This window comes from Ahaetulla prasina, chromosome 1 (assembly GCF_028640845.1).
Source record: "Ahaetulla prasina isolate Xishuangbanna chromosome 1, ASM2864084v1, whole genome shotgun sequence".
Lineage (NCBI taxonomy): Eukaryota > Metazoa > Chordata > Lepidosauria > Squamata > Colubridae > Ahaetulla > Ahaetulla prasina.
The window spans coordinates 279540863-279556913 of NC_080539.1; the positions used below are offsets into that span (position 1 = coordinate 279540863).

At 37.1% G+C, this 16051-nt stretch overlaps 1 protein-coding gene across 5 annotated transcripts; it reads right to left on the reverse strand.

Moving 5' to 3' along the window:
* Nucleotides 1-1725: 1725 nt before the first annotated feature.
* On the reverse strand, nucleotides 1726-15766 carry ARL14EP (ADP ribosylation factor like GTPase 14 effector protein). 5 transcript variants are annotated; one of them, XM_058160872.1, is made up of 5 exons: nucleotides 15628-15710; nucleotides 14984-15042; nucleotides 10071-12042; nucleotides 7440-7564; nucleotides 1732-4679 (listed from the first exon to the last, which is right to left on the reverse strand). In XM_058160872.1, exons 3-5 carry the CDS (start codon nucleotides 10491-10493, stop codon nucleotides 4451-4453), a joined length of 777 nt encoding a protein of 258 aa, XP_058016855.1. In that variant the 5' UTR covers nucleotides 10494-12042; nucleotides 14984-15042; nucleotides 15628-15710; the 3' UTR covers nucleotides 1732-4450. The 5 variants fall into 5 exon arrangements, with proteins under 5 accessions (XP_058016882.1, XP_058016855.1, XP_058016876.1 ...); XM_058160893.1 differs by having other exon boundaries at nucleotides 10071-10571; nucleotides 15628-15697; XM_058160886.1 differs by lacking the exon at nucleotides 14984-15042 and having other exon boundaries at nucleotides 10071-10571; nucleotides 15628-15766.
* Between the last annotated feature and the right edge of the window lie 285 nt (nucleotides 15767-16051).

Below are 16051 nucleotides of genomic sequence, written 5' to 3' on the forward strand. Positions count from 1 at the left end.
TAGAGTGGACATTTTAATAGAACATAGGATATAGATTCAACCTCGGTGTTTGAATATATTTTGTATGGCAGATTGAAACATCTTCCTGCTGTTACTTGAATAAGTAGTGCATTAATTCAGAAAAAAACATAGAAGTTTCCTATGTGTAGTATGCATGATTTTAATAATATATCTAGGGAGTCCAGCATGACAGAGCGTTCTATTGTGAATGGAATTTAAATCACCTACAAATGGGAGATTTTAGAGAATATCTAAGTTCCAGAGTCTCTGAGAGCTCCTGAAATTTTATCAAGGTTTAATGTAAGAATAGAACAGAACAGAACAGAATTCTCTATTGGCCAAGTGTGATTGGACACACAAGGAATTTGTCTCCGGTGTATAAGCTCTCAGTGTACATACAAGCAAAACACATATTGACAGACCATAATTCATCTGATCTTTGCTGAGTAGATCAGTGGTGGGATCCTACCGGTTTAACAACCGGTTCGCTGTGCGCGTGTGCACTTTGCAGAAGCCTCTGGTGGCTCAGCAGACTAAGTCTGTCTGTTATTAACACAGCTGCTTGCAATTACTGCAAGTTCAAGTCCCACTAGACCCATGATTGACTCAGCCTTCCATCCTTTATGAAGTAGGTAAAATGAGGACCCAGATTGTTGGGGGCAATAAAAGTTGACTTTGTATACAATATACAAATGGATGAAGACTATTGCTTAAAACAGTGTAAGCCGCCTTGAGTCTTCGGAGAAGGGCGGGATATAAATTCAAATAAAAAAAATAATAATAAAAAATTGAACTTCTGCATTGCTGAGAGCAAGGAAAACAGCTGAGGAGACAATCCACTCTGCCGTCCCAATCAGCTGGGCTTTGGAAGCAGAAATAAAGGTAAGTATAATGCAGGGGTGGGCAGGCAGGCCCACTTCAAAGAAAGTGAGAACTGGTTGGCTCACAGCTGAAAGTCGGAGCAAATGGTTCGCCCGAACCAGTCCAAACCGGTAGAATCCCACCACTGGATAGATACAAATCTATTGTTCAAGATGAACTGACAAGGTTTCCCCCCAAAATCCTACATTAGCCTAGACTCACTAGCATGATTTCTATTTGTTTAAAGATGATAATTTCAGAAAAAAAGAACAATTTGGTAAAACTAAGTAGTACAGCTCAGAACTCTCTTCAGATCACTAGTATAAAAAGTCTAATGTGATTAAGAGGTCCAATTTTAGTCTGTGGCTTAGTTTAGATATATTTACAATATAAACAATAGCTCATTATTATATGCATGATTTTTTTTAATACCTTAGCTTTAAAGCTCTTTCAGCTGAAAGGGTAATAGTTACAAAAGATGCACAATGTTTAACTAGGAATTTAACTGTGTCCCCACCTCAAGAAAAATGACGAGAATATGGTAGATTTAAACCAGGGGTGTCAAACTCGCATCGTCACGTGATGTATCATGACTTTTTTCCACTTCGCTAAGCCGGGTGTGGGCGTGGCTAGTGTGTGACACATCTGGCCTGCGGGCCACGAGTTTTACACTCTTGGTTTAAACCATTTACTAACCTACAGTCAGAAAAACACAGCATTTAATAATACATAATGAGAAGATATCCACATTGCCCCTAAACGGGAGAAAAATAGAATAGAATAGAATAGAATAGAATAGAATAGAATAGAATAGAATAGAATAGAATAGAATTTTTATTGGCCAAGTGTGATTGGACACACAAGGAATTTGTCTTGGTGCATATGCTCTCAGTATACATAAAAGAAAAGATACGTTCATCAAGGTACAACATTTAAAACACAATTGATGGTCAATATATCAATATAAATCATAAGGATTGCCAGCAACAAGTTATAGTCATACAGTCATAAGTGGAAAGAGATGGGTGATGGGAACTATGAAACGATTAATAGTAGTGCAGACAAACAAACAAATACTGCAGAGTCAGCAGCTGTTTTCATATCTTACTCCTTAACCAGCTCCAATCTTATGATACTCATTTTTTTAATTTATTAAATTAAAAGTGCAAATGCATCAAATGGCTCCTATGACTTTTCCTCACCAATGTGGATTAGTTTTCACTACAAAAAAGAACTTCACTATTCTGGCTTCTGGGATACTCTTATTACTGGATAAAAGGTTGTCTGATTCAGGTTCATGAGAATTGCAAGCTGGATGGTGGACTCTTAAGACTTCTTTATGGGTTGCAGTGAATTCAGAAAAACCAGCCATTTCAGTAGTAAAGGAATAGTAATACATAAGAGATACCATTAGTTCAGTTAATTTTTAATAGTTAACACTGAGTCCAGTGCCTGGATCCCAGTTAAATTTATTTTTATTTTTTAATCTCATTTCTTCCCAATACAACCAGCCTACAATATGAAACTAAAAATATAAAATCCAAACATCAGAGACATCAGATCAATTATAACATCCATACATAATAATAATAATATATAGACAATAATTTTTTTTTCTATTTCCAACCAGGGTGGATAAAAATCGATTTTTAATTTTTTTAAAAAATATATTTTTTATTTAAATCAGATTTTTTTAATTTTTATTAAATTTATTTTAATAAAATGCTTTTGGAGTAAAAATCTATCTAAAGATAGTTTTCTATTTAAGATACATTAATAATTTAGTTCATTCAGCATGAAATGGAGGTTAGTTATGTAGCATGAGGCTGTATATTCTGCAATATTGGAACTGTTGATTGGGACTGTTGGTGAGTCAACAGCAGCTCAGAGAAGGAGCTGCTGTGGGACAGAGATGACAGTTGCTCTTTAAAAATTATGATTTAAACCAAATTGATTTAAATCAAGCCTTTTTACTAGTGATTCAAAACATGATTTAAATAGTGATTAAAATCAAATTGACCATTTCCAACCCTAAAATATCCAAGCAATTAAGTTTAGCCATATACTGATACTAGTTTAGGTCTACCACCGGACACAACAACATATGCTATATAGAAAGCTTACATGTAGAACACCATACATTTGAGTTTTAATAGAGTAAGATTGTGAGGAAAATCCAGTCTGGTATACAAGATTTCAACATTTTCAATATATCTAATTTGATTTAATTAACCTAAGAGGGATTTATTTCCTTCCTTCCTCTTTGTCTCTCTCTCTCTCTCTCTCTCTTGCTCATATAACATCTGCGACAAAGGATTGAGAAATTCATTTAAACACACTTGGAAAATTAGGAAGAGAACAAGAGGAAATCCCATTCTCTGCATAATACTGGATGGAATCCTTATTTTAAATTTTAGTATTTTTGGCCATGACTATATGCAGAAATTGCATGTTCTAGTAATTCAACAAAATTTTATATAACGGTACCATAATACAATTCCTTAATTATTTATATCCTCTTCTCTTTCTGAATTAGGCCACATTTAATCACATATAGTAACAGAATAAATAATAAAACACATCTTTTGATGAAAATCATTTCTTTATTAATATCTGCATATTAAAAAAGCAAAAATGTCAGCTTTTAAAAACAAGATATAAAGATATTTGACGTGCCTTTAAAAGTATCTCTAGTACAAACAATATATTTTCTGATAAATCCCGAACCTCACATTTCTATAACATGCACTATATGCATCAGACTAAGTATACATGCATTTTACCTGGGGCACAAGGGGTAATTATCTGAGTAGATTACAAGCATTGCCTATTAACTATTACTGTAGAAAGACCATAAATGTCTCATCATACTTATGCTTGTATAATTCCATCAAATACATTTTGTGTATTTATTAAAGGTAAGGTGACAGGATGTCACTTTCCAGCCACACATTCTCCATCAATCTATGGATTCAGTTATAAAGTCTCCAAGCAAGATATTCATAACAGAAATACTGCCTGAGGCTGTAGCTTTACTGACTTCCTTTCCACCAGCAGCAAAATACTGTTGAAGGCATAATATAATTCCTTCTTTACATGGCAACTCTTGTTTGCAAAAAAGGTCAATCACTTTCACATTACTGCTTCAGAAAAGTATGCCATCTTCTTGAAAATCTCAGTCTGACCTCTGTGTTTTCTGTTTATCATGCAACAACCTTCTCAAAACACCCATTTCCCACAACTAATACTGCTTATGCTGCTAGTACTTAAAAGTGCCTGCAGGAAAAACCAGAACAAGGAAATACTCAAAATATTTCCTATAAAGGGCAGCAATAATGATCTGGAGAAAAAAATGTACTGCATGAAGCATACAATGAGTATCAGCCAATGCCACTCTGATTAGTTTGTCTGTTAATAAATTCACAAATACTTAAGACAATCTTCTAATTTTTCTTCTGTACAGATGATATAAATATAGAACTTCCCTATTGCTTGTTTGCACAACACTGAATCTTAACTGGAACTATGAACCAATTAAATTTTATGAACAACCTTCCTGTGGCTCAAGTAATGAAATGCAGAGCACAGGCTATATCACATGCTTATTACGAATGATTTCCCCCCCTTCTATCTCAATTTGCTCATATAGCCACTTGCGATCACAACGGCATTCAGGTCCACACTTGCGGGAGCCACACTTGGAGCAGGCATAGAAACACCCAAGGCAGTCTTCATCAAGGCAGTCGCACAGGTCTATCCCGCTGTAAAGCAGAAAGCCTTGGCCGTCATATACCTTGCTCTTTGCTGCTATTAATTGCCTGGAGGGAAAAATACAAACAACCAATAATGAACAATGTTTTGTAATATTAGACCCTCTATTTTAAATAATAGACAATTCAGTTTAAAATTCCCGATAGATGAATTTCTCTAGTTTGTTGTACTAAGGAGCAGCAGATATAAACTATCATGATTATCTGCAATGCGCTCTGTGTGGGGCTGTCCTTGAAAAGTTTATGGAAGCTTCAATTAGTTCAAAATACACTGTTTAAATGGTTTTATGCAAGTCTAGATTGGCTCCTCTCTTGCGAGAGCTGCGTTAGCTCCTGATTTGCTTCCGGGTCCACTTCAAGGTGCTGGTTCTGTCACTTTTAAGCTCTACATGGTCCAGGGCCAGGTTATTTGAAGGACCATCTTTTCCCAATTACATGTACCTTACCCACCGGAGTGGGGCGGCAGGGATATTACCAGTCTGGGCTACTAAGGAGGTTCATCTAATGGGACAAGAAGAAAGGCTTTCTCTATGGTAGCTCCCTCTCTAAGGAACACCATCCCTCCAGAAATAAGATTGGCACCTACCAACCTTGAAATGCCTTGTTACCGGTGTGTGTGTGTGTTTGTGTGTGTGTGTATGTGAATGGGAGGCCATATAATAATAATTATTTTTAAATGACAACCTTATAGGCTGCAAAGACACTTCTGCAGGATAAACCTTTAATTCAATACAGAGGCCATTTATATATTCAAGCAGCAAGCCACAACCTGGGTGTCTGTCCAGGCTATAATTCTGACTTGTGATGAACTATCCACTTTTCTAATGCTCTCACTACGTAAGAAAGTCTTTTAGTAATTAAAGTTAGCAATTCCCATCTGGCCACCACAACACATTGCACTATACTAAATATATCTAGCATATTTACTTCAGTTTTATTTGTTGTAATACCAAGTGCAAATCTATTATCACAAATGACATTGAACTGTAATAGGGTTATAGCTAATTCAAGTTGCTTTGAATTTAGCATAGAGTAAAAAAGAAAGATCTATTATGATTGTTTAACATTAACATTGCAAATAAGTATAATATCTCCACCAGCAATTTTCAAACATATTTTGAGTTAAGGAGAAATTAATTTATACGACAGAGAGACCAATGAAGTATTTTACGTTTTAACATTCCCCTTAGGCAGGGTTTTGGGGTTCTGCAATCCAGACAACAGTAAAACTGAGCTTGGTTTCTTCATCGTCTATCCAAAGTTTTAAAGGGATTTTAAAGTAAAATGGAGATAATGGACAAGAAAGGTGATACAAAGAGGATTTAAATTCAGGTGAGGCAACTTGGTGCATTCCAGATATCCTGGTCCATAAATTTCAGTTTCTTGTTACAGCCAGTGGTGGGATTCAAATTATTTAACCACCGGTTCTCTGCCCTAATGACCGGCTGTGACAGGCAGCACTCAGCCTCCTGCACCACCACCCCGGGAGCAAAAACGGGCCACGGGGGGGCACACTGCCCCCCAGTGCCCCATTTTGGGCCTAGTAGGCCTCTCTGCAACCCCCTGGGAGCAAAAACGGGCCACAAGGGGCCCGTGCCGCACCCTCCTGCACCCCATTTTGGGCATGGTAGGCCTCCTGCAGCCTCTTGGGAGAAAAAATGGGCACGTGGGGACTTCTGGAAGGGGCTGGGTGGAGCCAGCCAGCAATTTAACAACTAATTCAGCCAAAGTGGTGCAAACCAGTTGAATCCCACCACTGGCTATAGCCCGTATTAGTTAGGGGTGATAGGACATAACATGACAAACCAATGTTCAAATTTGGCATCAGCTCTTTATAATGTCTGAACATAGTTTGTGTACATATCGTAGAACAAACGTGGATCACTTTAATTAGATCTTAAATGTAAGCATTTCTATGGCTAAAAAGTTTTATTTAGCTATGCTTAAATTGCTGCCTTTCACTGAGATAGCTGTGAATTTGAACATTAAGTCTTATAGAACCCGAAGACCCCAGAAAAAAATATTGGGGGGGGGGGGAAGATAACTAACTAGGATCAGCTAGCATTATGCTATGGAAAATCAATCTAGGATATAGAAAAATCCACTGCCACAAATTATGCATTCTTTGGTAGAACGCTACTTGACACAAAGTTGGTATAAACCTGCTATGGAATAAAAAAGTATATTCATGAATCAATATAAGTGGGAGACACATCTCATAATTTCAATTATTTCTTCCGGAGCACTTGGATTGCTGTTGTCCTGAAGCTGCTATAAAATATAAAATGTTTTATAAAAATTCAACGGCTAAATAACAGTAATGAAGACGACTGGAACAATCCAAGGTTTTAGCTGGAAGAAGGGCACAAATATCTATCTGTTATGACAAGTAGCAAAAAGGAGGGTAAAGTGTGCTTCTAATCAGCTTTCTTCTGCTTTCTCAGTAAAGAAGTCCTACTTTCCTAGTGCAATCTGTATTGCACCCAAAAAGACAAAAAAAATTCAAGGAGAACGTATTGTTTTTTTTCTTGGGACCAAAAATAAATAAATAAATAAATTGCACCAAGAACCTTTTCCCTAATCTGGGAAAGATCATGGATACCCTGACTGCAGTATTATATACTGATTTTCCACTTTTCAAGCTGTTTTATAATGATTGGGCAATGCAACTTATTTTATTCCTATGCACAAATATAGGGCTAAAAAATTCCATGCATCTAAGCAGTTCTAAATTATAATCCATATGTAAGCAGAACAATTTCCCCTCAAAGTGAAAAAACAAAGGCAATCAATCCATATACAGTCTACCTGTCTGAATTAACGGATGTATTTTTTGTTTGTAGCTTTCTCTTTTCTCTTTTGTTTGCTGCTTCTGGAGGATATCCAGTATGCCGTCCTGGATTAGCAAACTTCAAGGCTTTAGTTGTACGTCCCTGAATAAATACAGACAATTTCATTTTAAAAAATTCAAAGCATTTCTAATTAAGTGGTATCATATTTCAGCTAAGGGACAAATACTGAAGTTGAAGCCAAATATACACTTCTCTCTTTTTATTTACGGTACCAACTATGCTCTAAATTGTTTATGAGATATCTCAATGAATAAAAGTAATAGTAATATTAATAGTCAAAAGAAAGCAAAGATAATAAGTTGGACCCTTAGAGATGCAAGTTAATGCAAACAGGAATAGTTGCTTTAATAAACAGGGTAATTTCTCCACTTCTCTTTATATTTCCTACTAGCTGATAACTCGGCATTGCTCGGGTATTTATTTATCCTAATCTGTATTAGACAGGAAAAGGACTGAATTATATCTATAGTGTCAAATCAAAGTACCATTTCCATTTTTCCGATGGTAACACTTGCATGCTGCGTGTAGTCTTTATGTGGATCATAACGGAATCCTTCCAATGCTAAGCTAAAATGTTGCGCAGTCCGTGATTGTCTGGCTCTATCTCGCATTTCCTGTAGTCGGGCCTCACGCTGTTGTACTGTCTCTGAAGCTCTAGATGTAGCAGCTCTCTCTTTCATAACCTGTAGTCGGGCCTCACGCTGCTGTACTGTCTCTGAAGCTCTAGATGTAGCAGCTTTCTCGCGCATCAGCGCAAGTCTAATATTCTTCTCCTCGGGAGTTTCTTGTCTACGCTGTTGTTTCATTTTTCTAGCCTTTGATTGCACTTGGCCAATCGCCTGACGTTTCCTTGGAGGCATCGTTACAGCAATGAAATCTATTATTATAGAATACAATAAAGTAAATGTAAGAAAAAGACACTTGGGCCTGGCCCTGTTACCAGTTGTAGAAGAAAGCTGCCTCAACCGCTGTGGTGAGAATTAGAGATCTAATTACCCTGGCCAACAGCTTGGGAAAAATTCTATAGGGAACAGCCTTTGAGGTGATTATCTGTATTAGCAGGCACCTCCATGGATAACCTGCCCTCTTTGCTTGAAGCTGAGGGCCTAGGGGTTTTTTTTTAAGAACCAATCTCCCTTACCAAAGATGCCCCCTTGTGGAGTACCTTGAAGCTGTTACCATGGCAATTCCACTGTGCTGTATAGTAGAAGCCATTTTAAGGCACAACAGGCTGTATCTTAACAGAACTTGAATCCAGAATGCATACTATCATTGTCAAAAGTACTGTGATTTGACACTATAGATATAAATCATTCCTTTTCATTTCAGCGGCCCAGGTGTTCCAGAGTTATGCTGGAACACACACAGACACACACCCCGAGGGGTGTTGGGGGTGTCTTATCCCCACAGTATTTTTTTCCAGAGAGTAAGTCATCTGTGTACCAAGTTTGGTTGAAATTGCTCGAGGCATTCCAGAGTTATGCTAGAACATACACACACACAACAGCCATTTATATATATATATAGATTTCCAAAATAGGAAATAACTGTAACATGTCTTCATTAAACATAGATTGGGCAAAACTGGATACCAAGTTCAGTTTGAAAGATGAAAGTCTTCCATCATGGTTCTCCTTATTGCTTGGAAGAGAAATCTTCCTCTATCAATCATGTAAGAGCTCTAAGGAGTGTGCAGCTTCAGACTGCAGATGGTAATTCAGTTTTTAAATGTTCCCCTTAGTGAAATATACCTTGCAGGAAAAGCACTAAAAAAATAGGAAGATATTAGAATCTCTCTTCATTGTGCTTCTCCCTACCCTGTTTCATATTTGCAGAGTATTTAAAACAGGGGATTTGTAATGATTTGATTTCTACCATCAGTCTGAAGTAGTACATCCCATTCTAGTATCTTAAATTCTTTTAAATCTCAAGGTATGCAGTATGTTGATAAGACCTCACTGCTTACATAAATTATATGGACTCATCCTGGCTAATTTGCCTTTAAGTATTATAAAAAAGTCAAGATCGTATCATCATACAAACCAGAAAAGTATCGCTAACATATTCATGAAAAGCCACTTTATTAAAACAGCTCTTTAACTATTGCTTCCTGGTTTGAATAAAACAAATTTGTTTGACTGAGTTGAAAGTTATGGGAAAAGCTTATGCATATTGCAGTTTCAAAAGCTGAACAGTTATTTTCTTCCTGTTCCCATGAAAGGATTTGGCCTCTTTTCCCCTTAAAAGGATTAGAGCTCATTCCTACATACAATTCATAAAAAGATTCAACTGAGAAGTTGCAATTTTACATGAAAACGCCATTTCTGATGTTTAAACTGTGATGGCATTTTCTTCTTGCATTGCTTATCCAGTGAGAGTCATACATTCAGGAACTGTACAGAACTGAGTATTTTAGTATTTTAAGATTGATGCTATTCTTTTCATACTCTTAAACCTGTCTCCTATGGCACATATATTTAGAGGTACCACTTTTTTTCAGTGGGTGGGATTTCCTATCACATAACTGCAAAAGTTACAGCTTTAGTCCAGTACTTAGATAGTTGAAAAAATGGTCCCATATACATACGTCTGAATCAAGTCTCCTTCGTTGACGGTCTTCAGAGTCAACCTCTGCATTTCCATTTATTATCTGTGTACATTTGGGGCAAAGCTTCCAGCCTGGTATAAATTGACGTCCAAACTTGGCACTTAGAAAAGATGCATCATCTATGTCAATTGCATGCAAGTTTTTCCTGGAGAGTTTTTTGTGCATATTAAAAGGATCGCAACATGACTTTTGTAAGTCTTCATACCTATCAAGGTAAACTTTAGCATGATGGAAGCAGATTGTATGAGTCTCTGAAAGAGTTATCCCAGTTCTAAGCTGAAGAAGTAACAGATCAGTTGCTGATAAATCTTGCTTAGTCTTGAAGCCAGTTTGAGAGGTAAAGTATGCTTTATGACAATCGCTGCTAGCTTGCAGCTGATTTCCAATTGAACATGGATCCATTTTACTTGAGCAGTAAAATATATTTCAGTATTTAAATTGTATTGTTTGTCGTCTTTAACAGCTGTTACGAGGATTATCCTGGAGAAAGCAGTGAAGGAAGTAAGATTTGTGATGCATAAGTTTATTTTTAACTAGAGCCAAAACAAAATCAACTCAGAAATGTGTCCTGTACTCTGATATTTTTTTTAAGGATGAAGTGGAATCATAAAAATAGGCATTTCTGCAGGCAATGCCAGTTTCTCGATTTTCAAGCAATTTGCCTACCATTAAATTTAGGCACTAAAGTACCATGTTGCAACTAGAGTACATTTATATACCAGCTTTTATCAATTCCTTATATAAAATAACTGCCATTTCATTTATTAAAAGAATATTGTAGACTGGTACAAGTAGTTTTAAGAATTGGAAGGACTAACCTAGTTGGGAACTAAAATAGCTAGACTGGTTTCTATTCCAAAATGAAAGGTTGCTTTACAATAACAAAATCATTTTTTTCAGAACACTCATTGTGGAAAAGATGCCCAAATAATAATAGATACTTATATTAGGTTTTTTATATTAAGAATCTCAAAAATAAATAAACAAACAAACAAGGCCAGTTTGTTAAGCCATTAATAAATTCCAAACAATCCAAGTGTTTTATTTATGCAGAAGAATCCTGCAACAGATCTGATGGGACGTTGTAAGACTTTTGTACTCATTAGATTATTTGATTAAATTGAAAATTATATAGATAACTCTCAGACAAAGTAGGCTAAGGACCACCTTTAATTGTTTTCCAAGCACATAATTTAAGATTCATATATAGAAGCAGCTGCAACATGACGCTTTTGTACCATGGGAATATATATCTTGTCCAGACTGCAGAATCTGCTAGCAAAACGTGCACCAGATTATTTCTTGAGAAATGTATGATGCCACTTCCATTATCTGTCTTAATAGAGGAAAGCAGCCTTAAGACATCTGAATTAATATTTCCTAATGGCACTTTAATTAAAGAGTGCAAGGCAGGAGGTTGCAAGAATGACGGTGGAAGCAAAGCCAATGTGACGAAGCTATTAAGCTGCAAGCAATAATATGAAGAGATTAAATGGTCGACAGCAAAATCAGACAAGGAAAAAAACTTGCAACTTGCAGCTTTTTTCCTCGATGAATCAAGAGTCAAATGTGTGCCCAGTCCAGACTGACATTTTATCAGAACAGCATTTAGGATTATTTTTTTTCAGGATCACCAAAATTATGAGTATTTTTTTTCAAACACTTGCAGAGGTCAGGATCCAAAAAAATCCACATAATGCATGTAAGTGCAATTTTCATATGCAATTTTCTTTATCCAAGTTTCCTTCCAACTAAAGTGTTCTGGGTTTGCACGGGATGCCTCATAATCTTCCACATCATAATTTCAGATAGGAGGACAAAGGGCTAGATGAAGATGTCCCCAAAAGTCCAGATTTGCATGTAGAAGCTTGTAAGCAGCAACTGGAATCCTATGATGAGTCTCACTATTTAGCCTAATTGTCTTGTCTTCGTGAATTATTTATTTTAGAATCTGAAACAAAAATTCATATGAGGACCCATGTCTTGGAATATTTTAACTCTTTGCCTTTTTTTCACACAGTATTAAACTTTACATCCTCTATTCTGCTCCAAGTTAGTTATGACTCCCAAAGACATAGATTTCAGTTTGACATCAAATATTTGACTGTGTTCTATAAACACAGGTGTACTTTTACAGCTCAACTTTTCGTTTGTATTTTTGGTTTGTTGTTATGTAAACAAACATGATTGCCTCACATTTCTTGTATTGTTTAATTGTTTTAGCCAAAAGATCTAAGGTCCTGTTCATAATTTAAACCCATTTGTAACAGAAAAGAGATACATAAAATCACATCAGCTCCCAAACTCAACTTAAAATGACAAGAATAAGGTTTTTAATTTTTGTCAGTATATAATATTGCCAATAGTGAGTACTGCAACATCTAAAGTTTCAGTTTTGCTTTGCTCTGATTAAACATTTTAAGTGATGATGAGAATGGGCAAATTTTAGAAAGAGCAGATGATGTCAAGGATAATGCACTAATTTTATGTTCGAGTGAATCATTGAAGATAAATAGCTGATACCTGGGACAAGCTCATTAAAACATGGCAGGTAATGTTAGAAAGGAGGCAGGAACAACTGCTGGTAAATACATTTAAAAAGTATCAGAAAGAAGAGACAAGACATGGAAAGAAAACAAAACAGAAGGAATAACTTCAACATATTTGCCATTATCAAAGCATGCACATTATTCTTAAAAATCTTTAACTGTCTCTGTAGTTAACTGATTATTCAGTGTCTTGAGATTCTTAATATCAGTATGTGAACTGAATTGTCTTGAATGAACAAGTTGTATTCTCACAATACTGGAAGTGTTCAGCTTTGTCAACACATTGGGGTATAAAATTAGCATTTCAGTACCATGTAACTCAAAAGTGAGGAATGTCATGCATTCCATTCCTGAACCACAATTCCCAGCATCCTTTGTCATTGCTATAAGGAAAGTTATAGTTCTGTAGTGGAACTGAAGCTACTCAAAGCTGTGTCCAGCAGTGTCTGGAGGAATGCAAGTTATATTTATCTGATTTATCTAACACTAAAGCAGTCACAGAAATAATTCAATCATGTTAATATATGTGCATATCTTTATAAATGTTGACTTGCTGAAGTGCTAGAGAAAGAGTCCTAACAACAGGTTCTATTTCCAGGTATCTGGTATCCTGCAATTCAAATTATCCTTACTCAACTGACCAAACAGCAAATAATTTAAAATTTGCTGCAACAGTTTCTAAGTGTGAGAACCGGTTATAAGTTATGTTCTTTTAGCATTGTAACTTTAAATGGTCACTAAATGAATGGTTGTAGTTGTACCTGTTTCTATAAAAAGAGAAACTCTGCATATCCTCATAATCACTGAAAATATATTTTGCTGGTAGTAAATTCTTTACCTATGCAATTCAGCTGAAATATCCAAAAATCCTGCTAAAGGATGGGACAGAAAGTGAAGAATAACAATGGACAAATCCAGCAAACGTTTTTGTGACAGAAATCACACAAGGAGGGGGGAAAAGAAAAAGAAAAACAAATCCAGCATCCCTAATAGTAATCCTAGGTATTACATATCAATTTGAGCTTAATCTGGAAACAGTCTGTTGCAGCATATGCACTATGTAAAACATAGAGCAAAGCAAAGAAGGCTATGGCTGAGCTTGTGTAACAATTTGTAGAAAGGCAGAAAGTATACAAATCACATTTTGTAAAACTTATTAACAGATTATGTAGTTTATTGCTTGAGTATTGCAAAGATAGTCATTGCTGTTTTGATTGATCAAAGAACTGGTCCTGATTCTGCATTAGCATTTGTTAAGAAAGAAAATACAGTATGCATGGGGGGAGGGGAGGGGGGAGGCCTTCAGAACCAAAGACTTGACTTCCCTAATTTATCAATTGACATAAACCATACACTGAATAAAGAGGTGCAGCCAATCAAACCTCACTCATGACATATTTTAAAGTGTATCTAACAATGTAATGTATAAAGTGGCACATTGTTTCCAGTTCATAAAATCAAATGATAAAGCTAATTAAATCAGATGATATCAATTTTAGTTACTTAGCTACTTAGATTTACATGCACATTTACATTTACCTTATTCCACTTTAAGAGTTAAAGGTACATACATTTGAAAATATCTTTTTTTTTAAACTAATGAGACACAGGATTGCCGTACCTCAAATATATACTATTGTTACATAAAATAACATAAATCCAGAATCAGACAAAAATCTGAACCCATACATAGAGCAAGATTTTATCCAATGTATGATTTAGTATCTGAAATTATCAAATGGGGCATTTATAGTAAGTTGAAATATAACCCAAACCATTTTTACTATTTTTGTTTATAGGCAAATATTTATATAAACATTTCACTCTCTCCAACGCGCACAGGAAATGTCAGTGCATTAAATTTGGCAACAATCCAACAGTAATGCTGCTTAGAAGTCTCTATAAGCAGCTGTTCCCCCCTCAACTGTAGCCTCTGATCATTTCCACAACTGACTGACTTAGATAAGTTTTTAAAAAGCCATATAAGCTCTTCCAATGGCGTCTATCCATTTTTGCTTTGAAGCCTACCTCATGAGTATGTGTGTGTGTGTGTGTGTGTGTGTGTGTGTGTGTGTGTCAAGATCAAGAGAGAAAATTCCTATAAAGGTAGTCCTCGACTTACAACCACAACTGACCCCCAAATTTCTGTTGTTTAAGCGAGACCTTTGTTAAGTGAGTTTTGCCCCATTTTACAACCTTTCTTGCCACAGTTGTTAAGTGAATCACTGCAGTTGATAAGTTAGTAACCCGGTTGTTGAGTGAATCTCCCTTCCCAAATGATTTTCCTTGTGAGACGGTCGCAAAAGGTAACTGGATTACTTTGCAATGATCATCAATACGAACCGGTTGCCAAGCATCTGTATGTTGATCACACGATCATGGGGATGCTGCAAAGGTGGTAACTGGGAAAAAACGGTCACAAGCCACCTTTTTCAGTGCCGTTGTAACTTTGAACGGGTCACTAAACAGGCTGTTGCAAGTTGAGGACTATTCTTTGAAAGAAATAAATTTAAAATGCAAAACCTTTCCAACTAGGGGCCTTTAACTAGAATAAGAGAAAGGCTTTCTCTCCTCTAGGCATTCCTTCAAAGGGAAGATGGATATTTAAGGATTTGTAAGACTACAATTTTCAATGCTTCCCCTACATCATCATCATCTTCATTTAATGACCCCACCTTTTCTCCAAAAAGCAAACAGGCAAAGAAGAGAAAAGAAAAAGCCACGAATCCGAGCCGAACGGATAAACGAAACGACCTCCTTTCAGGAGTCATAAAAGCAAGACTTCGACATCTCTTTGTGCCAGCCTTTCTCCATCACCCATCGGCCTTCCGGATGTGGTCTTCGACTCCCATAATCCAGCGAGACGGGGATCATGGGAGTGGGAGTGCGAGTGCAACGAATCGGGGTTAGGGGGTAGAGGTGGGCAGCCTAAACTGCGTTCCACGGAGGGCAACTCCGCTCACACAGCCTCCCCCGCTGCTCCTCACCTTGCCGTGGGCTTTTCTCCGCCCGAGCCCCGCCGCTGCCGTCGCCGCTGCAGCCACCGATCCCGCGACGCCCGCCTCGCCCACGGCTGCCATGAAGCCGACCGCTTCCTCGTCGTAGGGCGAGGACGGCTGCAAGGCGCAGAAGCAGGAGCGGCAAATCTATTGGCTTAGTCACCGCACTTCCGGGTCCGATGGCTTTGTCTAGACCAGGGATCTCCAACCTTGGCAACTTTAAGACTTGTGGACTTCAACTCCCAGAATTCCGCAGCCAGCTTTGCTGGCTGCGGAATTCTGGGAGTTGAAGTCCACAAGTCTTAAAGTTGCCAAGGTTGGAGACCCCTGGTATAGACCGAAGGCAGGAAGAGCAAAGCCGGTCTTGGAACCGGCTACCTCTGCATCTGGTTCTCGCACAATTTCCCCCTAC